The sequence below is a fragment of the Raphanus sativus genome, chromosome 1 (assembly GCF_000801105.2).
Source record: "Raphanus sativus cultivar WK10039 chromosome 1, ASM80110v3, whole genome shotgun sequence".
Taxonomy (NCBI): domain Eukaryota; kingdom Viridiplantae; phylum Streptophyta; class Magnoliopsida; order Brassicales; family Brassicaceae; genus Raphanus; species Raphanus sativus.
Window position 1 is genome coordinate 3414447 of NC_079511.1, and position 27206 is coordinate 3441652.

At 38.0% G+C, this 27206-nt stretch overlaps 5 protein-coding genes across 6 annotated transcripts; all 5 read left to right on the forward strand.

Moving 5' to 3' along the window:
• Positions 1–1210: 1210 nt before the first annotated feature.
• LOC108853427 (alpha carbonic anhydrase 7) lies at positions 1211–3709 on the forward strand. Of its 2 annotated transcripts, none has more exons than XM_057005296.1 (8): positions 1211–1693; positions 1802–1907; positions 2004–2221; positions 2408–2517; positions 2694–2796; positions 2901–3068; positions 3174–3227; positions 3463–3709. In XM_057005296.1, exons 2-8 carry the CDS (start codon positions 1814–1816, stop codon positions 3535–3537), a joined length of 822 nt encoding a protein of 273 aa, XP_056861276.1. In that variant the 5' UTR covers positions 1211–1693; positions 1802–1813; the 3' UTR covers positions 3538–3709. The 2 variants fall into 2 exon arrangements, with proteins under 2 accessions (XP_056861276.1, XP_018482343.1); XM_018626841.2 differs by having other exon boundaries at positions 1212–1707.
• Positions 3710–3801: 92 nt separating this feature from the next.
• On the forward strand, positions 3802–6269 carry LOC108857237 (pentatricopeptide repeat-containing protein At1g08070, chloroplastic). The gene has a single exon (XM_018631200.2). It carries the CDS (start codon positions 3858–3860, stop codon positions 6111–6113), a length of 2256 nt encoding a protein of 751 aa, XP_018486702.2. The 5' UTR covers positions 3802–3857; the 3' UTR covers positions 6114–6269.
• A 348-nt stretch (positions 6270–6617) lies between these two features.
• On the forward strand, positions 6618–9147 carry LOC108862147 (uncharacterized). The gene is made up of 2 exons (XM_018636195.2): positions 6618–7101; positions 8307–9147. Exon 2 carries the CDS (start codon positions 8307–8309, stop codon positions 8829–8831), a length of 525 nt encoding a protein of 174 aa, XP_018491697.2. The 5' UTR covers positions 6618–7101; the 3' UTR covers positions 8832–9147.
• A 5993-nt stretch (positions 9148–15140) lies between these two features.
• Positions 15141–17121, forward strand: LOC108862138 (alpha carbonic anhydrase 5). Its single transcript, XM_018636183.2, has 7 exons — positions 15141–15439; positions 15685–15902; positions 15997–16109; positions 16243–16345; positions 16457–16624; positions 16713–16766; positions 16924–17121. Exons 1-7 carry the CDS (start codon positions 15352–15354, stop codon positions 17002–17004), a joined length of 825 nt encoding a protein of 274 aa, XP_018491685.1. The 5' UTR covers positions 15141–15351; the 3' UTR covers positions 17005–17121.
• A 255-nt stretch (positions 17122–17376) lies between these two features.
• LOC108862087 (helicase protein MOM1) lies at positions 17377–26801 on the forward strand. The gene is made up of 15 exons (XM_018636121.2): positions 17377–17645; positions 17822–19670; positions 19809–19887; positions 19991–20239; positions 20616–20789; positions 21053–21935; positions 22017–22249; positions 22606–22710; positions 22885–24318; positions 24424–24678; positions 24816–24971; positions 25057–25438; positions 25520–25731; positions 25820–26033; positions 26104–26801. Exons 2-15 carry the CDS (start codon positions 17830–17832, stop codon positions 26709–26711), a joined length of 6825 nt encoding a protein of 2274 aa, XP_018491623.1. The 5' UTR covers positions 17377–17645; positions 17822–17829; the 3' UTR covers positions 26712–26801.
• The last annotated feature ends 405 nt before the right edge of the window (positions 26802–27206 follow it).

Below are 27206 nucleotides of genomic sequence, written 5' to 3' on the forward strand. Positions count from 1 at the left end.
CACAAAGACATGTCAAAGTCATAAAAGTTGGTCTCACTCGTATATTTTGGCTGAGTATATTCACACCTTATATATCTGTAATCACGTGAACTAGTTACAGTTAAGAGTTTGTTATGATAAATTGTTGTTAAGAAGCGGAATGAATGATGAGAGCAATGTAACATTGAGCAGAATGATTATCACTACGATGAATTTTTATAGTGCCTGTTAACCAAACTTTTTCAATGTTGTTAATTCTCGGGTTCTCAAATAAACTAAACGTTTAGTTTAACCTTTTCGTTCAAAATCATTTTAAGCATTTGTCAGATCAAAGTATATTAAAAAGAAAAAAAAAGGAAACACAACCTAATATAAAATTATGGTTTTACAACGTTTATAATTAACTGAACTGAAGTACGCTATAGTTTTTCATGCTGCCCTTTATGTAATAACTCCAAGGTGATTATAATGTATAACCGGACGGATCAACTTTTCAAGATGACTGATCAATTAAAATTTGACTTGCAATTTCGTTTGAACAAGGATCACACACAAAATAGGAGATAAGAGGATGGTTGAGACGTTACAACTAGGTATGAGACTTAATTGTGTTTACATGAAATTTTATAAGAAAATGAGACGTCACAATTAGGTTTCTAGAGATGATACGGCCATTAGACTTATAGGAATGATAATTTCAACATTTACTTGCTTATAATATAAGGTAAGGTGAAACGATTCGTTGACCTTGCCGAATCCAAATGGTGAATTTTCTATTCTTTATAATTTTTTAAAGAATTGGTGAAAATTTATCTAACAACACTAAACAATTACTTTTTGACTAATCGTCTGAAAATTTTCAGATCTTCTCCTGAAACGAGTTGGTTCTAGGCAGGAAAGTAACGCGAGACTTCAAGATGTTGTTTTCATGTATTGGTTTTCATCACCTTTTTCTTGGTGGTTGTTCTTCTGTCAATAAAACTTGAATTTGCAGTAAACTTTCCAACAAAGAAAATGTATGAAAGTAAATTATATATTAACTCAGTCTAAAATTTATTAATATTTGTGTAAAGTTTCTTCTTCTTAATTTTTTATCTTCCCCCTTCCCTTTTTATTGTTTCTTCCTTCCTATTTTGTTTCTTTAAAATTTAACTAGAGGTAACTATGAAAAATCTAGCAAACAAGGAATTATGTTCAATATTTTACAATCGACGAGAAGGTTGTATGTCAAAGTTCCTAATTTATTTTCATCGGCACTAAATTTGTGAATGATTTGTCAAACTTTCTGATATCATGATATTTGATTAGCAATGAAAATTGTCATTAATACAACAGAAGAATTTAATTTTCAATAATATTATACTTAATTTTCTATTATGTCTGCTGAATAAATAGGACAGTTAATGATTCAGATGCGAAATTGTTTCTTGCTTATACTATTTCTCGAAAGTAAAAAAATGTGTGCCATATCCTTGTAAACCACTGACACATATGAATGAACGCAATAAATTTCACTGTGTTTTTTCATACTATTTACTGGAAATGACAACAGATTTGGTGATGAAAATGTGGGTTTGATTCACACCTGCCTTCCGTTCACAAATTAGATATAAACATACCTCCAATAGAGTCAAAGTTGTCGTCTGGAAGAAAGAAAGCATGGGAAGTCTTGTGGACTAGTAACCCAACGCTTTTAACATATCCGTACAAAATCGTCCGTCTTCACAAGTATTTATAGTTGCATGTGTTTCCCAACCAAAATACGTAATAACTTGTCTTACAATTTAAACACTAAACCCCATTTTCTCTTCTCTCTAACAAGACAAAACCAAAGATGGAGAACTCATCACTCCGATGCATCTTCTTTATTTTCATCATTTTCACCTTAGTTTCGCTTTCTACTGCTGCTTCAAGTCATGGAGAAGTTGGTACGTATAAGTTTTGAGCTATTGTATTTTTTATATTGGGTTTGACGGTTTGTGACAAACTTGATTTTTTTATTATTATTTATTGGTGATATGTAGAGGACGAACACGAGTTTAACTACAAGAGGAACGATGATAAGGGGCCAGAGAGATGGGGCGAAATTAAACCGGAATGGGAGATGTGTGGAAAAGGAGAGATACAGTCTCCCATTGATCTGATGAACGAGAGAGTTAGGATTGTTTCTCATCTTGGAAGGCTTATTAGGGATTATGAACCTTCCAATGCCACAATCAAGAACAGAGGCCATGACATTATGGTATACATTATAATACCCTGAAGATCTAGCTATTTTCTGTTTAAGCACATGCTTTTCCTTTGATTTTGTTGAGTTTCTACCTTAACAAGCCAAAAATGAAAACCACTGGGATTTATGTGTTTTTACTAATTACTAGTTGTGACCTTTGATAAACCAATTTTATTATGTGTTGATATTGCTGAACAGCTAAAATTTGAAGATGGAGCTGCAGGCAGTATTATGATTAATGGTTTTCAATATGAACTCCAACAGCTTCACTGGCACTCTCCCTCTGAGCATACAGTCAATGGAAGAAGGTAGCCAATTTATTTGAGAATTAAAAAAATATTACACCCAGTCTTGGAAATATATGATATTTATAGTTTAAAAAGCAATAACTCTGTACTTGTTAAAGTATAATAAATCAATAAAATTTGATGTATATGACTCTTGGATATAATCTAATATACGAAATATTTAACTTGCAAACCAGGTTTGCACTTGAGCTGCATATGGTTCACGAAGGCAAGAATGGGAGAATGGCTGTTGTGACTGTCTTGTACAAGATTGGAAGAGCTGATACTTTTATCAGAACGGTACACAAAATGAAAACTTAATAGTTATTATTATCAATTAATATTTCTACTTGTTATCAATAGTATTAAATGATTTATTCATCTCTGATTTTTGTTTGTGTTAGTTGGAGAAGGAACTAGAGGCCATTACTGATCTGGATGACGCAGAGAAACATGTAAGGATGATTGATCCCAAGCAAATTAAGATCGGAAGCAGAAAATATTACAGATACATTGGTTCACTTACCACTCCACCTTGTACTCAGAACGTTACTTGGAGTGTCGTTAGAAAGGTATCCGTTAATATTTATCGATTTTAAACTTCATGTTTATTGTATTGCATGGTACTACTGGTTAGTAGCAGTGTTTGTTTCCTTAAAACAAATATATCATTTCAGATTAGGACCGTGACAAGAGAACAAGTGAGACTTCTCCGTGTAGCTGTGCACGATGTAAGTTTTGTTTTTTCCCCTCATCGTTTCACACTTGACAACTAAAGTAATGTCCTATTCTTTATATAACATCATTAACTTATGTCCTCACACTGATCTCAGTCGCATGTTTCACAAGTCATGATATATAAGTCCATAGTGTGTGTACATGATAAGATTAAGACCATGATGATTTGTCGTCCAATTTATTCACCACACTTTTCCATTATTTTGAATGTTGACTAATATTTAACAGGACTCGCTGACGAATGCGAGACCGGTTCAACCAATCAACAAGCGCGTGGTTCACTTATACAGACCAAGAGTTTAGTTGATGAAGACACATTACAAGTTCTTACCAATCCTTAATTCTTCATATATACACTAAAATAATGGTTTCACTAGTTACGGTGCTGTTTTGATGTGTATTTGTTTATTTATCGTCTAAAAATAATAATGTTATTAGTTGCTTTGATGATAACGACTACCCAATCATACCGTTATTAACATTTTGAGTTACTAACAAGGCCCAAAAAGAAACCCAACAACGAACTAAAATAAAGTATTTGTAAATAAAAAGCCCAGTAAGGCCCACGAAGAAGTCGTGGCGGGTAGTTTTAAATACTCGTTAGATGCGATAAGAAGAGAGTGATGGCGCCTCTTATCCTCCCACCTCTCGCAGCTCCCTCGTCTTACCCATTCCACTTCCTTCCTTCTTCTTCTTCTTCTTCTTCCTCTGATCCTCCCTACGACATTCTCCGAACCCACCCTTCTCTCTCCCTCCTCTCCAATTGCAAAACCCACCAATCTCTCCGCGAAATCCACGCCCAGATGATCAAAACGGGACTCCACAACACCAACTACGCTCTCAGCAAGCTACTCGAGCTCTGCGTCGTCTCCCCGCACTTTGACGGTCTCCCTTACGCGATCTCCGTCTTCGAAACGATCCGGGAGCCGAACCTGTTGATCTGTAACACGATGCTTCGCGGGCTCGCGGCGAGCTCGGACCCTGTTTCGGCTCTCGAGCTTTATGTTCGTATGGTTTCTCTTGGGCATCTTCCTAACTCGTACACGTTCCCGTTTCTGTTGAAATCTTGCGCAAAGTCGAAGGCTTTCGAGGAAGGGAGACAGATCCACGCGCAGGTTTTGAAGCTTGGGTGTGGTCTTGATCGATATGTGCACACTTCTCTGATCTCTATGTACTATAGAAACGGTGGATTGGAAGATGCACGCAAGGTGTTCGATTCAAGTTCTCACCGAGATGTGGTTTCCTGCACAGCTTTGATCACGGGTTATGCTTCAAGAGGCGATTTTAGTAGCGCACGGAAGGTGTTCGATGAAATTCATGAGAGAGATGTAGTGTCGTGGAATGCAATGATTACAGGGTATATCGAAAACGGTAGATATGAAGAAGCGTTAGGTTTGTTTAAAGAGATGATGAGGACGAACGTTAGGCCAGACGAGGGTACATTGGTCAGTGTAGTTTCTGCTTGTGCTCAGTCTGGTAGTATTGAATTAGGTCGTCAGGTACATTCATGGGTTGATGATGATGATGATGATGATCATGGGTTTGGTTCAAGTCTCAAGATTGTTAATGCTCTGATCGATTTGTACTCGAAATGTGGTGACGTGGAGACAGCATCTCGTCTGTTCGAGGGATTGTCGTATAAGGATGTAGTTTCCTGGAATACATTGATCGGTGGTTACACGCATATGAATCTTTACAAAGAAGCGTTGCTGTTGTTTCAAGAGATGCTGAGATCAGGTGAAAGTCCAAACGATGTGACAATGCTAAGTGTTCTTCCTGCTTGTGCACACCTTGGAGCCATCGACATTGGAAGATGGATTCATGTGTACATCGACAAGAGGTTAGAGGGTGTTACAAATGAAACTCCTCTCCGGACTAGCCTTATTGACATGTATGCCAAATGTGGAGACATAGAGGCATCCCAACAAGTGTTCAACAGCATGCTTTATAGAAGCTTGTCGTCTTGGAACGCAATGATATTTGGATTTGCGATGCACGGGAGAGCCAATGCAGCATTTGATCATCTCTCAAGAATGAGAAAGAATGGGGTTGAACCAGACGATATCACCTTTGTTGGTTTGTTGTCTGCTTGTAGCCATTCAGGTTTGTTAGATCTAGGACGCCACATTTTCAAATCAATGACACAGGACTACAATTTAACCCCAAAACTAGAGCAGTACGGGTGCATGATTGATCTTCTAGGCCATTCTGGTCTATTCAAAGAAGCGGAAGAGATGATACACACGATGCTGATGGAGCCTGATGGAGTGATTTGGTGCTCTCTTCTCAAAGCTTGCAAGAAGCATGGGAATCTTGAACTAGCGGAGTCATTTGCACAGAAGCTCATTAAGATTGAACCAGAAAACTCAGGTTCTTATGTACTTCTATCAAACATCTACGCCACAGCAGGAAGATGGGAAGATGTAGCAAGAATACGAGGGATCCTCAATGGTAAATGTATGAAGAAAGTTCCCGGTTGCAGCTCTATCGAAGTAGATTCTGTGGTCCATGAGTTCATCATTGGGGATAAACTCCATCCACGGAGAAGAGAAATCTACCGTATGTTAGAAGAGATGGATGTGCAACTTGAGGAAGCAGGGTTTGTTCCGGACACTTCTGAAGTGTTGCAGGAGATGGAAGAAGAATGGAAAGAAGGAGCGTTAAGGCATCACAGCGAGAAGCTAGCTATTGCATTTGGGTTGATCAGTACAAAGCCTGGGACTAAACTTACGATAGTGAAGAATCTAAGAGTGTGCAGAAACTGTCATGAGGCTACAAAGCTTATATCAAAGATATACAAAAGGGAGATTGTTGCTAGAGACAGAACTCGGTTCCACCATTTCAGAGATGGTGTGTGTTCTTGCTGTGACTACTGGTAAAAAGAACACATTAAGCAAATGGGATGGTAAAAAATCTAAGAACATTCACTTATGTAAGTGTATATACATGTGAAGAAATAGCTTTGGCGAATCCTTTTGGGTTCTTTTACTTTGTGTAATTATTCTTTTCAAAAAAATAAACTAGTTATTTATGGTTAACATGTGTTCAAAAAAAAAAATATGGTTTAACATTTGAAAAGTTTGATATTTATACAAAACGGAATTGATTTTGTATTTTCCTTCTCAACTAGATTAATTTGCTCAAGTTTTAATATTTTACCAATCTCTGTTAATCAAAGTAAATTAGAATCTTCGTAACTACAGTAACCTTATCACAGATTGAGCTTAAATTGAATTTTTATTTCTCATGTTATGAATATTGTGTGATGTCTATTATGGAATGTTCTAGATTACTTGTTCCCTACTCCAAGTTACTTGTTCCCTACTCCAAGTTATTAGACTTTGTCTCCAAGCTATGTAATCCTATATAAGGAACTCATTACTCATGGAATAATAACAATTCATTCATCTCTAAGTCATACGACTCTCTCTCTCTCTCTCTTTAGTTCGATCTATTCTAAGACAATAACACTAGGATTAGAACACGTTATCAGCACGAAACACTAAACCCTAGCTAAAATCCGGCGACCACAAAAACCCTAATTTTGGCCGTAACTTCAAACCGCCATATCTCCCTAACCGTAAGGATCCAAACGACGAGTAATATATCAAACTGAAGCTCTTGACGAGAAGAATCCAGCGCCGCAAACCACGCAGCAATCCGACTCCGGACGCGCCGTCACCTCCCAGTGCAAGCCGCGCCGTCAAAGATCATCCAAAACCCTAATAGCCGCCAACTCCTTATCTCTCTTAATTTCGATATCTATTGTTCTTAGATCTCATACTAATCCAACTTTGAAACTTTCATTGTTGATTATTCAAGGTTTCTAAAAGAGAAACCAAGGAGAAAAGATCGGCAAAAATTAAGGTAAGATCTCAAGAACCCTAATTTTTACTTGTGGTTCAAGCAATTCGGATTTCAAACTTCTCTTCATCTTAAATCCGATTTAAAAGTTTTTGCGATTTGATTTGGTTGATTTTAGTTCTTGTTTTATTTTAAAATCAAAACCCTAAACCCTTAATAGTTTTACATGACTTTAGTTTTGTATGGACAACAAGTGATACCCCTTTAAGGATGACACGCTATATGTCCAAACAAAACTTGAGGTCAATGTTTAACCTAATCCTAAAATCAGATTTGAATTTTAAACCCTAATCCTTAAAGTTTAAATCCGATTTTAAGAAACCCTAGCCCTAAAATATAAAGCATGTGATTACATGACTTTCGTTTTGTGTGGACAACAAGTGATACCCCTTTAAGGATGACACGCTATATGTCCAAACAAAACATAAGGTTAATGTTTTCCACATCTTTTGATCGATGATGCACACCATAGTGTGGCTAGACCATGATTTTCTTTTAGGTCAATGATGCATACCAATAGGTATGACTAGACCATATGAAGTAAAGGTCGATGATACGTACTCTTAAGTATGATTAGACCATAAAATAAAATCAATAGTCGATGATGTTCACCCTCAGGTGCAACTAGATTTTTCACCCGTGATTCACGGTGATCATCCACGATGATCCGCGTTGATCTATGATCCATGATGATCCTCGATGATCCGCGATGATTTACGATGATCAGTGATCCAAGGTGATCCACGGTGATCCTCGATGATCCACGGTGATCCACAATCACCGGTGATGGATGATGCGCACCACAGTGCAGCTAAATCACGATCTGTTTTATTTGGTCGAGGATGTGTACCGAATGGTACTACTAGACCATTAAACCGCATGGGTCGATGTAGCATACCATATGGTATGGCTAAACCATGCACTCGTCCATCCCACTATTTTCAAGGGATTTATAAATCAAACAAGTTGATTAAGAGATGGATGAGTTATGAAAAAGTAAATTTCTAAAGAGAATGCAAACTGGCCGTATGGCCCTCTTATTTGTTTGCTGGCAGTGTGATTTAATTGTGTAATAGCCGAATGGCATTGGTCACACAAGCCATATGGCTTTATTGTTTACATACTGGCCGAGTGCCTTTTATTTCTTGGATAGCCAATGGCATCAGAAATTGTATGTACTAACACAAAATCATTTTGATATGATTCAGATGTCGAGACTCCATCACTCGGATTACCCAGCCCTTGATCTCAATGGAGACAATTACCTTGATTGGGCGATGAACACTTCAGCCGATTTAAAGTCTAAAGGACTTGGGAAGTGTATCAAATACGGCAACGATACCCTTGCATATGAAAGGCGTAGAGCTGTTTTGATAATGAGAAAGCATCTCGTGAAGGATCTGTATGATGAGTGCAGCTACATCAACGATCCTTACGATCTCTGGTCGAGATTAAACACCATGTTCTTCGAGCCATTACTAGATGAGTCCATGAAAGAATGGAAGGCTCTGAGGTTCCAGGATTATGAATCCGTGGATGACTATCACTTTGATCTTGTGAGGATCACCTATAGTCTTAAACTATGTGGTGGAGCGATAACAAACTATGACTTGTTAAGCAAGACTCGTGACACGATCCATTCAAAGGAAGTGTTGTTATCACAGAAGGCTAAAGGTTTCACAACCTATTACGACCTTCTCTCATACTTTTCAGCTCTTGAGAAAAAGAAGTAGAAAAGGAAAGTCAACCTCGACAAACTCGACTATGTTATGGAGATAAGTGCCGAGTATCAATGTGAGATGATATACGGTGATGCTGAAGAAGCTAAGAAAAGAAAATTCGGGTGGACTCATATAGATGATGAGATTGGTTTATTCATTGAATAGAAAACCAAATGTGAGCCACGTCCAAGATGTTATTATGGACTGGCTGGCTATTGTTTAAGCCTTTTGACATTCTGATTTCATACTTATGATTTGGTATTTTGTTTTAAATATAATTTGTCATTCAAATTTCATAGCATTAATAAAAGTTTTTCTTTTATCTTGATTGATTTGCTTGAAAAATATTTTTTTGATTGACAAATGAGAATGAAAACTCGAGAAGAGTATGTCTAGATCACCACGCCTAAGGCATGGCCTTAAGAGGCAGGAAATTTATCACCTAAGACCCATTGAGAAAGACCCAAAATCCCCACTGGCCGTGGACAAGGATACCACAATAACCGTGGTTGTAGATCCAATCATGGCCGAGGAGGGAGTAAAGGTCGAATTGGCATTACAAGCCACATCAAAATGGTTTCTATAATAAACCAATGGGCAAAGCAAAAGGAAATATCCCTTTAGCTTATGAAAATCGCCAAATGCATATATATAAGAGAGGTCGAGACTACATTCTCCCTACTGATCTAATACTATGCTAAGGATCAGTGTGATAAGGCATAAAAGCCTAGGTAACCAGTAAGGTTCACCAACGAATTTATACACTTTATGGCATGACCGGATTCGCCATCCTGGTCCGAACTTGATGCAAAGTTTAAAATTACTAAGGCACAAAGAGTTATCCCATAAGATCTCACGTTGTGAAACATGTACACAAGGGAAACTCACTAGGCTTCATTGTTCCAAGCAACACGAAAGTATAATCTGATCATGAGGGTAGTGAGGACAAAACCCGTGATCATGACCAGACCACAAATACATGTATCATGGTCTAAAACCATGCTGGCCGTCCAAGCATTACGTTTAAGTGAGGACAAACAAAAGTATTTTATAGCATGTTCATGAGGGAGAGAATAAACACTCCGTGTGGTCCATGACCATACTATAAAACCCGAACATGATAAGCCTGGCCGAAGGCCATAAGGCATTATAGCTTGGCCGTATAAGGCATAACCTATAAGGTTGAGACTTCAAAAGTCTATAAGCTTGGGTACACCACAAGAATACATGTATGAAAGATAAGATATATCAGGCCATATAAAGTGAGCATAGATATTCCCGTCTAAAGATGATAAAGGGTCATAGTCCAGATATAGACCATCCTAAGACTTTATGGATAAACCACCACATACCTATGTGCCATCTAGGATGGAATATCTCATATAAGGATGAGATGAAAATCGGGAATATATGTTGGATAAGAGAACATGATCTTTCTCCCACGAATTCAATGAGACCATGAGCCAAACAAAGGTGATCATATTGTGGCCAAGGTACACGGATTACATACAAGATGAATCCGACTATCCAACATCATGGAGAAAGCTATAAGCTGGTAAATAGAAAGTGAAAGTGGAATGGTTTTAACCATCCAAGTCTTGGCAAAGATCCTCGGACCAGATATATATGTACTGGACGTCCATAAACAAAGAAAGAATGATAGCCAGACAGACCCGAAAGAATGACTAAGTCATACCAGCTTAGCACCACTATATAAATGTCCTAGTAGAGACATAATCAAGTTGCTGTAGAAGTCTATACAAGATAGATCAGTATGTTCCATATACAAGGAACCTCGGATAGAAAGAGATAATGTGCTCATAATGATAGATCCGGGTTCATGAAAGAGAAACCATACTAGACAATGAGATCAGACCGGCCGGTCCTAAGGTACAGGTATCATACAATGTAGCCTTGCAAACTACAGAGTATTCAATGATCCTGATAATAATAAAATCTCATCGATTGTATCATGTCTAGAACGTGATAGAACGCGATGGAACAATATATAAAGTGTCGACACATACACACACTCATAAGTGATAAAGAGAAAGCACTTGAGCATAAGAGATATGCGAGGATCACTAACCCACGTAAGAGTACTCATAGAGAATAAAATGGGACGTGGAGTTAAATCCAAAGAATGTATGAGATGGGCGTATTGGCCAAATACATAAGATAGACGCCATCTAACCAGTGAACAGATGAGTCTTGTGAGGAAAAGAAAATCGTGAGCTGTAGAACATGAAAGTACAGACAAGTGGTCGTACATGTTCTACATAAAGCATTCAAAAGGAATGGCTTGATCACACAAGGATACTCACAGGGACTAAGGAACAAGGAAATGAATTCCTAGGTGGTGAATGCTACTACCCAATATCGAAATTAATAAAGATTTGGACATCTAAGGAAGATGTAGTAGACATTGGATATATCACTGGATATAAAGGTAACATAAGATACCTTGAGAAATGAGAAAGAAGTTCTCATAGAACAACATTGTTCCTGCGTTGTTCATGGACTGAAATGCAGCTGCATGCGTGTATGTACACACGATATGATAAGACTAAGTGATGCTTAGTAGAAAGTTCTATAAGAACGTTTCAGATCAGTCCATATAGTAGTCAATATATTCCTTGTGTTCATACTTAAAGAAAGGATGATTAAGATGATTGATTCTTGGAAAGGCTATGAAGAGACTACGATGATCTATAGTAGAGATCATTAGCCGTATATGAATGTTGGGATCTATGATTAACGTACCAAGAATAGATTGATCAAATGGTCTGAGAATCCATCAGATTCACGACCAAAGGGAACCATACCGACTAGGATCATGTCCGACCTAGTTCGACCTTAATCATCATTGGTCCCGACCAATCCATCCCGCTTGTTCCGACCAGTTCCTCTAGGTCTTAAATCCGACCTAAACCATCCAAGTGAGAGGAACGTCCTATTGACCAAAAAGTGGCTTAGTTTTGATTAAACTTCAAACTATAACACAATAGCCACTTCATGAACAGACCGTGAACATATACTAAAAGTTCATAAAGAGTTTTGGTCAAAGGATATGAATAAGATATGGACAAGAACATAATCCGGATGGATTATGGATGATGTCATGATCCAGACAGATCATGGACATACAAAGACATTCATGGTCGAATTTATCCAAGAGAGATAAACCATATGATCCGAATGGACCATGAATATCATGAAAGCATTTTGCTGATGCAGGTTACCAGTCCGATCCACACAGTGCTAAGTCCCAAACCGGCTATGTTTTCACATATGGAGGCACGACCATTTCATGGAGATCAGTCAAGCAGACTATATCAGCCACATCATCCAATCACTCGGAGATATTGGCGATCCATGAAATAAGCAGAGAGTGTGTCTGGTTGAGACTCATGACACACCATATTCGGACAGCATGTGGGATCACAGATGGTAAAGACGAGCCGACCGTTCTTTACGAAGACAATGCGGCCTGCATAGCTCAGCTCAAAGATGGTTACATCAAGGGTGACAAGACTAAGCATGTTCTCCCCAAGTTCTTCTTCACCCACGATCTTCAGAAAGAAGGAGAGGTCAAGGTACTCCAAGTCAGATCCAGCGAGAACTCAGCCGACCTCTTCACTAAGGCATTACCAACATGCACGCTCAGGAAACTTATGCAGCAGATTGGTATGCGATCACTGAGAAGCCTTCAGTGGTGTTCACTTCAGGGGAAGTAATGCGGCTGTACTCTTTTTCCTATCCATGGCTTCCCGTTTTTACCACATTGGGTTTTTGGGTTTACCATGGAAAGGTTTTAACGAGGCAGTATTCCAAACGCATTACAAACTCTAGACGGTTATGGCACTACAATCTCGGTTTTTAACGAGATATCATCTTACACGCATAATGGACATCAAGGGGAAGTGTTATGAATATTGTGTGATGTCTATTATGGAATGTTCTAGATTACTTGTTCCCTACTCCAAGTTACTTGTTCCCTACTCCAAGTTATTAGACTTTGTCTCCAAGCTATGTAATCCTATATAAGGAACTCATTACTCATGGAATAATAACAATTCATTCATCTCTAAGTCATACGACTCTCTCTCTCTCTCTCTTTAGTTCGATCTATTCTAAGACAATAACACTAGGATTAGAACATCTCAAAACTACTCTTATTTGTTATTTTTATTAGAAAACTCTTATTATCAGTTACTACACCGTAGAATTTTCATAACGACACTTACACGGTTGAGTTTAAACTGAAAACCTATACTATTAAAGTACCAGCACATTTGAATTTTTACTCTTTTTACCCCTACTAAAGAGCATTTCTTTTGTATTCATTAAGGGTATTCTGGACGTTTTACGCCAGTTTCTTCTTAATTATTTTTTGGTTTGTCATTAATCACCGGTTTCCTAATTTAATTTCGGTCTGTGATTATTTCTCTGTTTGATACTGCATCGATTATCTATATTATTAAAGTACAAGCACATTTAGATTTTTACTCTTTTTACCCCTACTAAGGAGCCTTTTCTTTATATTCAATAAAGGTATTCTGGACGTTTTACGCCAGTCATTAATCACCGGTTTCCTAATTTAATTTCGGTCTGCGATTATTTCTCTGTTTGATACTATATCGATTATTTCCATGTTTGATACTGTCATTAACCACCGGTTTTCTAATTCTAAAATTATTAATTTTGACAACAATCATTATCATTTAAAACGATTTTGAAAAATATAAATATATTTTAAACAAATTTCCAACTTATGATCACCGAATTTGCCTTATCATTAGAAAAAAATCACAATATTAAAAATACCGGGTTACCAACCGGTAATTCGTTCAACCGCAGGTCCGAGTCGGGTTTCAAAACACTGATCAAAACTATAAAACTGTTATATTGATTTATATTTAAAATATCTAATTCAAAATCAAAAACCTAAAATACATGTACAATATAGTTTTAACCGAACATAAACCCGGATATAAAACACATATATGAGACGGGTTATATAAATGCATATATAAGACGGATTATATAAATGTGATTATATAAAAATTTTACCAAACATAAACCCGCGCTTTGAAAGCGCGGATCAAAATCAAAGCGCGGGTCAAAATCTAGTCTATCTTATTAAAGTAGAAGTACTTTAAGCTTTTGTTTGGTAATAAGGATAGGAGTCTTTAAAAAAATTAAATTTTGTTTGGTAACAAAGATAGTAGAGAATTTTATCTTTTCCTTATTTAAATGATAGATTTGAGTATTTAATGTCTTTTCCTAATTTAAATAATAGATTTCTTTAATAGAATGAATCTTAACCAAAATAAATTTCTTTATAGATTCTTTGTTAACATTAAATATTTTTCAATATTTATTAATAAAAATAATAAAATAAAAATCACACATCAAAATCAATTTATATATCATATAAATAAAATATAAAATATTTTATTTATAAATTGTTAGTATAACACTTTTATAATATAAGTCCAATTAGTTATAAATATTAGATTTTTATATGATACACTGTGATATAATAGACGATTAAAACCACATAATATAATTATTTAAAGTAATAAATAAAATTTTTGTTTTAAAATGTTATACTAACAATTATGTATATATATATATATATATATATATATATATATTATCATTCGAACAAAGAAAAAAACTGAAGTGAAAGCAAATATTTATACGGCCACGGATCAAACTATAGAAATAAACAATAATGGCGTAAGATTTTTTTTTTAACAAATTTATTTTAATTTCAAATATGTTTATATATTTTACTTATTTGTAATTTTTTTTTTAATAATGCTAAGATTTTGGAATTGGAAAAAATTATGACTCATTTCTATATTATTTTAATTAGGAATTTAAAATTTATATCAAAATATTTTTTTAAACTTTTAATTTTTATTATAACTACAAATGTTAATTTTCAATCTAAATTTATGTTTAAATATTACAAATATATAATTTATAAATAAAAACTAAAAACATAAAATAAATACCCGCCCGGTTGGGCGGGTCAAAATCTAGTTTTAAATTAAAACTGCTCCTATTTGTTATTCATATACTCTTGTCAGATTGTAGACTGTAAAAGTATGAATAATTAACAAATGTAATAATTAGAAGCTAGTAAAATTTGGACACACGATCTGTTTTCTTTAAGAGTCATTCAACTTCTTTGGAGAATCACACCAAGATTGCATTTACATAATGCATGATACTGCTAACACACACAAAGATATCCTCCCCTTTTATAGAACCATGAAACTTTATTAAACTACCAAAAACAAAAGAAACATAAAGGAAACTAGAGAAAATTAAGGTGAAGTCAGGAGCAAATTAGAGGCATTTAAGATATGCTATCTTGACTGAGAGAAATAGACGAGAACAAATACAATTGTTTATCACCATAACCCCCCTAAAGTGTCTAATCTTCTTTCAATATTTCTTTTCTCTCGAAACACTTCTTTCGATATTTCACTCCCTGGTTTATACATAACATAAGACAATGAAGATACCATCAATTGTATGCGTCGTTTTCTTTATCGCCATCTCTATTACCATTGTTTCGAGTTCACCAGACCATGGAGAAGTTGGTAAGCTATTCTTAATTAAATCATCTTTAAATGTCTATCAGTATGTAACATATAGCTTACCTAAAAAAGTTATTGTGTTTTTGAGAAATCTTAATCTAAACACACTTAAAGATTCGAATTCCACCAACGGGCAACAGTCGTTTAGTTTTAAGTTCTGAAAATCCAATGAACGTTCACATGTTTTTCACCCCTAAGCTGACTTGTAAACTAGCCTCTTCTAAGCACATCTTTCATATGATTCGTAGAGGACGAAACGGAGTTTAACTACGAGAAGGGAGGAGAGAAGGGGCCAGAGAAATGGGGAACACTAAAGCCAGAATGGAAAATGTGTGGAAACGGCACGATGCAGTCACCTATTGATCTTACGGACAATAGAGTCTTCATTGATCATAAGATTGGATCGTTACACAGCCATTATCTACCTTCTAATGGCACCATTAAGAACAGAGGCCATGATATCATGGTAATAATCAACTAATATTTGCTTTTCTAATATAGTAAATGTTATAACTCTGAGGCATATATACAATAATGTTATTTTCTTGTTAATGTTGTAGTTGGAATTCGAAGGAGGAAATGCAGGTATGGGTATAACTATCAATGGTACTGTATATCAACTTCAACAGCTTCATTGGCACTCTCCTTCCGAACACACGATCAACGGTAAAAGGTACCTCTGCTCGTGTACCTTATTTGTAAAAATGGTTATCTCACTGTTAAGAAAATATTCAAGTACCTCAAGGGTTTATTTGATGTGAATAGCTAGCATATAATGATCGGATAATTCTATATACTGTATATAGGTTTGTTCTCGAGGAACACATGGTTCATCAGAGCAAAGATGGACGCTTCGCCGTTGTGGCGTTCCTCTACAATTTGGGAAGACCTGACCCTTTTCTCCTTTCGGTATTGCAATCTCAACCCTTCATAGCTAATATTTTATCAACCATTAGCTTCTATAAAGTTACATACTTATTAAAAAAAAAGATATTTATTTGAATGTTTTTTTTTTTGTAGTTGGAAAGACAATTGAAGAGGATAACTGATAGACATGAGTCCGAGGAATTTATCAGTATGATTGATCCTAGAATGATCAATTTCAAATCAAGATTCTATTACAGATATTTAGGATCACTCACAACTCCCCCCTGTTCTGAAAATGTTACTTGGTCCATTTCCAGAGAGGTAATAACTAGTTTATTGCAGTGCTTAACACATACAAAAATTCTTTTTATTCTACCTGGTTTTATAATAAATTTCTAAATATTTCCAGACGAGGACTGTAACGTTGAAACAGTTGAGCCTGCTTCGTGTGACTGTACATGATGTGAGTGTCTCTAATCTTCTTTTTAATTTTCTAACTTAGCTGTTCGAAAACGTGACAGTTCTTTGTTTTATTTCTTAGAAAGATTACATTTATAAGCTACAAAAAAAAATTGCAAGTCTAATCTAACTCTCTTTGTTTTTGTTTGTTTCTGCTGCAGCAATCTAATTCGAATGCTAGACCGCTTCAACGTCAAAACCAGCGTCCAGTGAAATTCTACTTACCAACATGGCATATTTAACCAATATAAAAGTTGTTGTTCACTCTATTTGAGCTTTGGTTAAACCTAGTTTTCATTAGTTTTATGTACTGAGAACCAAAAGAGAACACTAATAAAAAAAAATTGTTTTTGAGTTCATTTTAAAGAGAGATATCACTTAAAATTTGAGTACGTAGTTCTTGTTCTTTCCTAACAATCTTGCAAGAGATAAGTTTATGGATTCATCGGAATTAACGTACTCTTCTTACAAGCCTCTCGTTTTTCTAACCGGTGAAATTTACTAGTTACCGCCACTCGCGTCCTATATTTACTGCACATGGTGATTATGAAAGGGAGAGTATTTAATTCGTTTATTACATATGAACCTCCGAACAAACAAAAAAAAACGACATATAAAATGTTGTCACGAATCGCAAAAAGCCTTAAGAAGAAGAAAGAGTGTCCTTTGCCGCTTTAGCGTGAATTTTTGCTAATCGCACAGAACCCCAAAACGCGCGTGAAGGTTTGCATAAAAGCTCGAAGAGGCGATTCATACGACGATTCCGCACCGTGAGATCTCAGATTCGCGTTTCTTCGCTCGGAGTCAGAGACCTCAGAAAAAGTCCGTCAAGCGAATCGATTCTGCTCATTCCTCCTCCTCTCTCTCTCTCTCGTCCGTGAAGGTACGCTTCGTTCCTTTTTTTTTCTTTCTAGGGTTTCGTTTTTGGTCTCGACGGAACGATTTAGGGCTCTAGAGACTCGCGTATACTGTTTGGAGAGAGAGTTTCTTAGGCGTGCTGTTAGATTGTTAGAGATTGATCTTAGTGTTTGGATCGTTTCTGTGAATTGTGATTTACAGAGGAAGATATGAAGAAAGATGAGAAGAAGAAGGTTTCTACGGGAAGGACTATTTGCACGAGATCTTCAGCGGTAGCTTCTGCCTCTACAGTACTAGAAACCACTCCTCTGAGGAGGTCAACCCGGGGAACACCGTCTACTTCTACGTCTACGAAGCCTATAACTCCAGCTTCTAGTATCAGAAGGTCTGGTAGACTCGCTTCCTCACCTGCTTCTCTTACAAAAATTTCTGGTAGAATTGAGAAGAAACCCGCAGCGAGTCCCTTGGGAAGGTCTAGTAAGAGAAAGACTGTACCTTCGGAGAATCCAAAAGGATCATCGTCTAATAAGGGAAAGACTGTACCTTCGGAGAATCCAAAAGGATCATCAGATAAACCTGACAGGAAAGCAAACACTTCGTCATTGGATGTTGAAGAGAGTAATGGCAAGAAGATAGACAGCGTAGAGGAGCCGTCGACAGATGAGATCAAAAGACGGAAGCCTGGAATGACGGGCCGAAGTTACAGGGCCTTGTATAGAGGGCATCTCAAGACGGGGTCTAATACTTCTTCAAATGATGAGGAACTAGTAGTGGTTGGTTGTTCTCGCCGAGTACCTGCGGAGAATGATGATGCTAGAGACGGTAACAGTCAACCATGTGCAAATTCAGGATCCAAAGGGCTGCCGGTTGGAGAAATTAGTTTAGAGAAGGGACCTGATTTTCCTGTTGAAGTAACGAAGGATACAGAAAAGATGGTGGTTGATTCATCCCCCATGGTTGAAACTGGGGATGGTAGTGTTATAGGTTCACCATCTGAGGATTCAGAACCACAAAAGCTTCGTGACAGTGAAGCTAGCTTGACAACCGATGTAGACTTGGCTCTGAAAAGAAAAAGAGACACTGCGGAAGATGATGATGCCAGAGACGATAACAGTCCACCACATGGGAATTCAGGACCAAAAGGGCTGCCGGTTGGAGAAATTAGTTTAGAAAAGGGCCCTGATTTTCAAGTAACTAGGGATACAGAAAAGAGGGTGGTTGATTCATCCCCCATGGTTGAAACTGGGGATGGTAATGTTATAGGTTCACCATCTGAGGATTCAGAACCACAAAAGCTTCGTGACAGTGAAGCTAGCTTGGCAACCGATATAGACTTGGCTCTGAAAAGAAAAAGAGACACTGCGGAAAACGATGATGCCAGAGACGATAACAGTCCACCATGTGCAAATTCAGGATCAAAAGGGCTGCCGGTTGGAGAAATTAGTTTAGAGAAGGGCCCTGATTTTCCTGTGGAAGTAACTAAGGATACAGAAAAGACGGTGGTTGGTTCATCCCGCATGGTTGAAACTGGGGATGGCAGTGTTATAGGTTCACCATCTGCGGATCCAGAACCACAAAAGCATCGTGACAGTGAAACTAGTTTGGAAACCGACGTAGACTTGAGTCTGAAAAGAAAAAGAGACACTGCGGAAAATGATGATGCTGGAGACAATAACAGTCCACATGCGAATTCAGAACTGAAAGGACTGCCAGTTGGCGAAATTAGTGTAGAGAAGGGCCCTGATTTTCCTGTTGAAGTAACTAAGGATACAGAAAAGATGGTGGTTGATTCATCCCCCATGGTTGAAACTGGGGATGGCAGTGTTATAGGTGCACCATCTGAGAATCCAGAACCACAAAAGCTTCGTGACAGTGAAAGTAGCTTGGAAACCGGCATAGACTTGGCTCTGAAAAGAAAAAGAGACACTGCAGAAGTTGTGATGGATGCATGTACAAATGCAGATGAACGCATTATGAGTACTCCGTTTCCACCAGTGTGCACAAATACTAATCAACCTGAAAGGTGCAGCACATGTCAAAAACGGCAAAAGTAAGAATTTTCGACTGTTGTCTGTCATTTTGAAACCGTTTTCCAATTTCAACCGATAGGTTTGATTTAATATTTAGGATATATATTATTTAAAATATATGTTCTGGATTGTAATTTTAGTTTTGCAAAAATTTGAAGGGTCAATGGTGATTTTGAAGATCTCAGTGTTTGCTCCTGCATTGCTCAGCCAGTTCAAGAATCTGATCAGGTGGCACAGGTTAGTTTCTGATTGCTTACTTTGGACACACGTTAAAAAGTGGTCTGTGAAATTTACTTATCCTTTACTTTTAAACTGCATATTTTATTCTGCATTGCATTAGGATATGAAGGAATGTCGACCCTCTACAAGCAAAGACTATGGGGAGAACAGGCAGAAAGTGCAACAAGATAAAGCATTTGATCCCAAATTGTTATCGATGTACACCGAGTATTGGGTTCCAGTGCAGCTATCAGATGTACAGGTGGAGCAATACTGTTGGACTCTCTTCTCCAAATCTTTATCTCTTTCTTCGCTGTTAAAGAATGATCTTGTTGGAGCTCTCGAAGAAACTCTCACTTCTGTATGGAAAGTAAGTTTATTTGATAACTAATTTTATTCTTCAATGTGCTTGTGCGTTAAGTCCCCACTTAACAATGGAAATTAGTGAAAAGAAATAGATAAGGTGTTCACTGCATTGCTGCTAGAAAGTATCATGTGTCAGCTCCTAAGAGGTTGTCACATAGGTGTTATGCGTTACGGTTTTAATGTTTACTAGGGAAAAGGTTTTGGTCTAATTGCTTTATGATTTTCCGTAATACATTGAACTTGAAGTGCAAAAAAGACAGGTTAGGGTCTGCTAAGATATCTGACTACTGTCTGTCAGCATCACGTTTTCCTAAAGTCACATTGAATGTTAATGTGTGGAGATATTAAATACCTTCGTGTAATTGCAAATTTATTGGCAGATCTGTGACCACCCATATGTTATGGATGCATCTCTGAAACAACGGCTCGTCAAGAATCTGGAGTTGCATGAAATCCTGGATGTAGAAGTCAAAGCAAGCGGGAAACTTCCCCTACTTGGTGCAATGCTTACTCAGATAAAAGCAAAGGGTTTAAAAGCAGTTGTCTTCTATAAGGTGTGTTTCCATCACTTATGAATGAGGATAGTTCTCTGTTTGTCATAGACACTCACTCACTGCAGTTTTAATATATATATATATATATATACACACATAATATCATGGCCTTTACTTTGAACAATTGAAGTATGTTTTTGATCATGTGATCATGAGCTGTGTCTATGAGATATGCTAAACTGTGATGTTTGTTCTTGTCTCCTTTTCATTGTCTATATATGTTTCTCATGTACGTTTGAATAGCTGTTTTTTTTTCTCAACAGGCAACACAAAGCCCTGAGGGACTTCTGCTTGGTAATATTCTCGAAGATTTTGTGAGTCAAAGATTTGGTCAAAATTCTTATGAGCATGGGGTCTCTCTTTCAAAGAAGAACGCTATAAACAATTTCAACAAGGAGAGTCAGTGTTTTATTCTGCTGTTGGAAATACGTGCCTGCAGTCAAAGCATTAAACTCTTACGCACTGAGGCTCTTATACTTTTTGGAAGCAGCTTGAATCCATCGCATGATGTTAAGTTCTTAGAGAAGATTAAGATTGAGTCTTGTTCTGAAAGAACTAAGATATTCCGGTTGTACTCAGTGTTTACAGTTGAAGAAAAAGCCCTGATTCTGGCTAGGCAAAATAAGCCTCTAGAGAACCTAAACCGTCCTCTCACACATGCACTGCTCATGTGGGGAGCTTCATATTTATTTGATAAGCTGGAACACTTTCATGGGAGTGGAACCCCAGGTTCAGGAGTTCCATTTGAACAGTCTATTGAGGATGCCGTGATTCATGAATTCTCGTCCATACTTTCTTCCAGTGTTGGAGAAGAAAATGAAGGCAAGCTGTGTCTACTTTTGGAAGCCAAGCATGCTCAGGGAATTTACAGCACTGATGCTACTCTATTTGGTGAAGAACATGTCAAGTTATCTGATGAAATTAGTCCAAGTATGTTTTGGTCAAAGCTGTTGGGTGGAAAGAACCCTATGTGGAAATACTATTCGGATACTCCTCAAAGGAGTCGAAAAAGAGTACGGCATCTTCAGGGCTATGAAGAGACTACCATAGTTGGCAATGGCGGAAACTTAAAGAAGAAAAAGAAGGCTTCAGATGATGTCACAGTAGATAAGGCTGAAATAAAAGCCTCTGGGAAGGATCACATGGGTAAAAGAGTTCACTTCCTGCTCCTTTACCTCTAGTGTTCATTGAATGTTCCAGTTACTTTGCTTACTATCTTTCCTTCAGGGCATTTGGAGTCCCCAAAAGTTGCAACACTCAAGTCATCACCTGGATCTGCATCTGGTACTAATGACTCATTGACTGGAAATGATGCTACTGGCTTGTATTCTTTGGGCGGTCATATCTCTGGAATCCCAGAGGATATGTTAGCTGGCATTGATTTGCGACAAAATCCGCATGAGTCACAGAGGAGTCTCTATGCTGTTTTAAAGCCGAATATGGCAAAACTTTGTCCTTCAGTAAGTTGTTTTCTCCACCTGCGCAACTTAGTTTAGCTATATTGCTTCCGTCAAAGGCAATTTTATTTCTGATATCTGGCTTCGTTTAATGTTCTGGCATGGTACATCCTTTGGTATTGTATGTCAAAAGTTTATTTGTTTGCTGTTAGTATAGAAACTGATATTGAATGATGCTTTTAGTTTTGTGTATGCAGCACCTGCTATTTAGGGTCCTATATCTTCATCTATTGGCTAATAAATGTTTCCACTGCCGTGCCCATACTGAATACTTCACTGATTGTCTCTCTGCACGTCTTCAGAATTGTACAAAAAGTATATCTGCCATGTTTAATTGGGACATATTATTTTGTTTTCAGGAAGATTCGGCAAGCATAGCTGAAAAGTTTCTTGAATATATTATTGAACACCACCGTGTCTGCACAGAGCCAGCCACCATATTGCAGGCTTTCCAGATAGCCTTGGTATGCCAGCATTCACTTCGATTTTTTATTCATTGTTTAGTTTATCATCTACCTTCATCATCTACTTATATCTAATATTATTAATGCTTTATACGCCACAAAGTAAAGCCTTTGATTGTTGCATAATTTATGATTAGCCCACATACTGATAAGTTTCTACTGATGCACTTTCAGAGTTGGATTGCAGCCTCGCTTGTAAAGCAAACGTGTAACCGCGAAGAATCTTTGGTTGGCGCAAAATCGGAATTAGGTTTCAGTTGCTCTGAAGAAGATGTAGATTATATATATTCTTTTTTGTGCTGCATGAAGAGCCTATTCCTGGGGCGCACACAAAGTTTGCAGTTGGATTGCTTGGATACTAATTCTAAGCAACCAAAGGCTAGTACCAAAAAGGTGAATGAAAGTCTCTCAGGGGATACAGTGCGTCAGGAAAATAGTAACACCAAATCGATGCGTAGCTCAGTCGGTGAAGAATGCATGACCGAAAAAGGAGTTAGCCATTATAGCTCAGTAACAAAAGATGTCGAAAAGACTATTGGCGACATCAAAAAGAAATGCTGTGAGAAACTGCAGAAGCTTGTACAAATCCACGAGGAAAAAAAGGTGGATCTGATGAATAGGAATGCTGACAAGAAGCAGGAACTTGAAAATGGGAAAAAGCTGGAAGTATTATATATTCGTGTCACCTGTTCAGGGTTAAGTTCTCAGAGCTTACTGGATAATCTTCAACGGGTGGAAGATGACTTTGAAAGAAAGAATGACGATCTAAAAATAGAGATGAATGAATGCCTCAAAAAGCTAGAGGGAATGCATGAGGCTGCAAAGAAGAAGTTGGCTGAGGATGAAGCCTGCTGGATTAGTCGGATAGAGAAATGGGCACAGACGGTATTAATAGATTGTGCCCCTATTCAAAGTGGCAACTACAAGCATCTTAGTGGATTATGCTCATCGAACACTTCCAAAAATACTTCTCATGTACAAACTTGCACTGATGCCTATGGTGAAGCTACTTATGCTGATACAAGTTGCATGGTTACCAAGGAAAACCAATTGCCAGAAGCAGAAAACACATTAATAACCATGTCAGGTGGCAGCACTCAACAAGTTGATGAAATGGTGTCTTCAAGAAATGACAAGGCGATGGATGTCTCAACCTTGTCTCATGAACAGCCTACGGATAATGTGGCTACAAAGAGCCGCCCCAATGAGCTCGTTTCTCTTGCTGCGCCTGAGATTTTAATCCCAGCTTCCTGTCAAGAGGAATCTGTGGCCGTGAACGTGCAGTTGTCAGAAGATCAGAATTGTGTCAGAGTTGCTTCAGCGACACCGGATGAAGATGTTCCCTCAAGGGTGCCAGAAATATCCCAGTCTGTTGCAAATCTTGCAAAGTCTGCCTCTCTAGAGTCTTGGTTGAATAGAGAGGAGGCTTTGGTTTCTACAGAAAATGATAAAACCATTCATGCGAGCTCTGATGCTGATAACATTTTGGATCACCAGAATGAGGAAGCTTGTTCTCTGTACAAGGAGATTCCTGACGAGATGGTGGTGTTGCCTATGCCTCACCCTTCGCTTGTCGTAAAGACTAGGGATTCTGCTGAATATGATCAGGTTTGTTCATATAATCTTTATCATGCCCATTCTTCTTTTCCTGCATTAACAGCGGGTGCTGATCAGATACCTTTTTTGGCTTGTTAAATTGATTTTTCTGGACAGGGTGATGACGAGATATGCCCTGTGCCTTCTTCACCGGGTGGACAGCAACCTGACCCAGCAGCAAACATTCAGGGCAAAAATATTGACACACCTATTGAGCCTCAGCCAGCTGAAACTCTTATGCCTTCTTCACCGGCTGGACAGCAACCTGACCCAGCAGAAAAAGTTCAGGGCAAGAATGTTGAAGCATCAATTGAGTCTCTGCCAGCTGTCTCAGAATCAGTAGAGACTGGTGGTTTTGCTGCATTCGAGCAGGTCCCTGTTGTAGACTTTATCTTTTGCTCTTTCAATGTTATCGATCTTTGTAATGTTCAATCTAAATTTCTAATAAAAAGAGCAGTGAAGTGTGGTTATTTAGGTCTCATTTTGTGTTAAATTGACTCTCTTAACAGGGTGATCAAGTTGCATGTCCGTTGCCATCTATACCGACTGGAAATCAGCCTGATTCAGGCGCAAACATTGAGAGCCAAAATATCAGCACTTCAGCAGAGCCACGCATTGCTAGTCCAGGTGTAGTAGAGACTGGTATTTCCGCAGTATCAGACCAGGTACTTATTATCGCAACTTAAGATGTTCTCTTTTGCTGTCAGAAACGGTTACAACTTTGTAATGTTCGTTCTTGATTTGCTGCAGGAAATAATGGATGCTCCGAATGCATTCTCTCTGCCATCTCCATTGACTGAAACTCAGGCTGACCTAGCAACAAACACTGAGGGCCAAGATATTACAACAGTGGCTCCGCTTCATACATCTGGATTAGATGCAGTAGAAACTGGTCGGGGTGCAACTCCTCGGCCAGTTTCTTCGCCTGGAAATCAATCTGATGTAGCAGTTATCAGTGAAGGCTTAAATAACAGCACAACAATAGCTGCACAGACAACTGGATCAGAAATGGAAGTAGTAGCAGTTATCAGTGAAGGCTTAAATAACGGCACAACAATGGCTGCACAGACAACTGGATCAGAAATGGAAGTAGCAGAACCTGATGCCCCAGTAGAACAATCAACTTTTGCAAGTCAGTAACTGCTCTTTTGCATTTAAGTATAACGTATGCGTTAACCAAACAACTGACAGTCTGAGAATGCCCTTTGCGCAGATAACGTTGCACCCCTTGTCCCTGAAGTTGTTGTGGAGCCTTCAGCAGTTGTAACAGCTCCTGTTCAATCACATCTTAACAATGTTACGGGACGGAGTGCTACTCAAACTGTTCCTCAAATACCTTTCCCTGTGTTCAGTGACCCATTTCAGCATGAACTGGAGAAGTTGCGGAGAGAATCAGAGAACACAAAGAAGAGTTATGAAGAAAAGGTTAGTTTGTTCTCAATACCAATTACCTCTTAGTTTTGGTTCCTTTTATCTCGATGTTCACTGACTGGTAAATTATTTTTGTGAGCAGAAATCAGTTTTAAAAGCTGAATTTGACAGGAAAATGACTGAACTACAAGCAGAGTATCAAAGGAACTTACATGAGGTACAAGCTGAGCATACAGCCAAAGCGACAAAGTTACAGACGAGCAAGAACTTTATTATAATGAACAAGCTGTTGACGAATGCCTTCTTGTCTAAATGTACGAGCAGAATGGAATCTCATCCCTCGGCAGCTCCAAGGGGTAAGTCTTCGAATAAAGAGAGCATATTGGTTTGGCTATATGAAGTCATAGTAACACTTTCTTTCTCCAGGTAGAATTCAGCAGCTAGCACAGAGAGCAGCACAAATGAGCGCACTGAGAAATTATTATACAGCTTCGGCTCCTGCTCCTATGCAGCCTCCTCGGGCATCTTCTTTTCCATCTTCAGTTTCTCGCTCATCATACCTTCCTCCGAGTACCACCCACTGCCCAATGCCTCAGCCAAGACAGCCTCTCATCTCCAACCCAGCTCCATCTTTTTCAGTTTCTCCTGCAAGTGCAACTAACGTAGCTGCCAATGGAAGACTAGTTTCTCCTGCACCGCAGATAAACCCATATAGATCGTCATCCTCTTCATTTCCCATCCCTAGAACTACCCAAACCTCGTCAGCTGCTCCTCAAGCTTTAACATATTCCTCTTCAGTTCTCATCCCCTCGACAACTACTCCAACCTCATCAGCTGTTCCTCAAGCTTTAACATATTCCTCTTCAGTTCCCATACCCTTGACCTTGTCAACTACTCCAACCTCGTCCGCTGTTCCTCAAGCTTTAACATATTCAAGTGCGTTAACTCAGCAGCAAGAGCATCAACAGCAACAGAACTTGGGAAGTGGATCGCAGAGGAGTGGTGATGTGGTTTGTCTCTCTGATGATGAGTGATGTTTAGCGTATAATAATGATTGATTTAGAGTTTGTATAACCTAATACTGTAGGATTCAATAATGAGTTAGTGAGTTTAAAAGAATACAATTTCTTATTAACTTGATTAAACGAGAAATTATGGCAATCTCTTAATATGGGAAACATACGCTCGGTGGGCTCAATCAGACTTTCAGACGTCACCAATGGCTCGTATGGTGACTCGTTCTCAGCAACTGAGGCTTGATAGGAAGCCGTCCCCTGCTCCATACTAAATAGACGAAAGATGAATAAAAGACCTTGTGATTACTGTTTTGGTTCAGTTGCTTTTTTCTTCTTTTTTATTTGTTTTTATTCTAATGTTATTTTGTTGCTTAACTTTTACGGGTCACAAAATTTAAATCAATCACTTATAAAAGAAATAAGTGGACTCCAAAAGTATAATTTCAAAAAATTTGCCTACACATGATATGCTTTATTTGCAAGACCGGAGATATGGGTCTACAACCCATTAGA

Bases quoted from the DNA above. Each gene is read 5' to 3' on its own strand.
- LOC108853427 (XM_057005296.1), top strand. From the start codon at position 1,814: ATGGAGAACTCATCACTCCGATGCATCTTCTTTATTTTCATCATTTTC. The intron at 1,908-2,003 runs GTACGTATAAGT...GGTGATATGTAG, and splicing joins TTCAAGTCATGGAGAAGTTG to AGGACGAACACGAGTTTAAC. The intron at 2,518-2,693 runs GTAGCCAATTTA...CTTGCAAACCAG, and splicing joins CATACAGTCAATGGAAGAAG to GTTTGCACTTGAGCTGCATA.
- LOC108857237 (XM_018631200.2), top strand. From the start codon at position 3,858: ATGGCGCCTCTTATCCTCCCACCTCTCGCAGCTCCCTCGTCTTACCCA.
- LOC108862147 (XM_018636195.2), top strand. From the start codon at position 8,307: ATGTCGAGACTCCATCACTCGGATTACCCAGCCCTTGATCTCAATGGA.
- LOC108862138 (XM_018636183.2), top strand. From the start codon at position 15,352: ATGAAGATACCATCAATTGTATGCGTCGTTTTCTTTATCGCCATCTCT. The intron at 16,110-16,242 runs GTACCTCTGCTC...TACTGTATATAG, and splicing joins CACACGATCAACGGTAAAAG to GTTTGTTCTCGAGGAACACA. The intron at 16,767-16,923 runs GTGAGTGTCTCT...TTTCTGCTGCAG, and splicing joins TTCGTGTGACTGTACATGAT to CAATCTAATTCGAATGCTAG.
- LOC108862087 (XM_018636121.2), top strand. From the start codon at position 17,830: ATGAAGAAAGATGAGAAGAAGAAGGTTTCTACGGGAAGGACTATTTGC. The intron at 22,711-22,884 runs GTATGCCAGCAT...ATGCACTTTCAG, and splicing joins AGGCTTTCCAGATAGCCTTG to AGTTGGATTGCAGCCTCGCT. The intron at 25,732-25,819 runs GTTAGTTTGTTC...TTTTGTGAGCAG, and splicing joins AGAAGAGTTATGAAGAAAAG to AAATCAGTTTTAAAAGCTGA.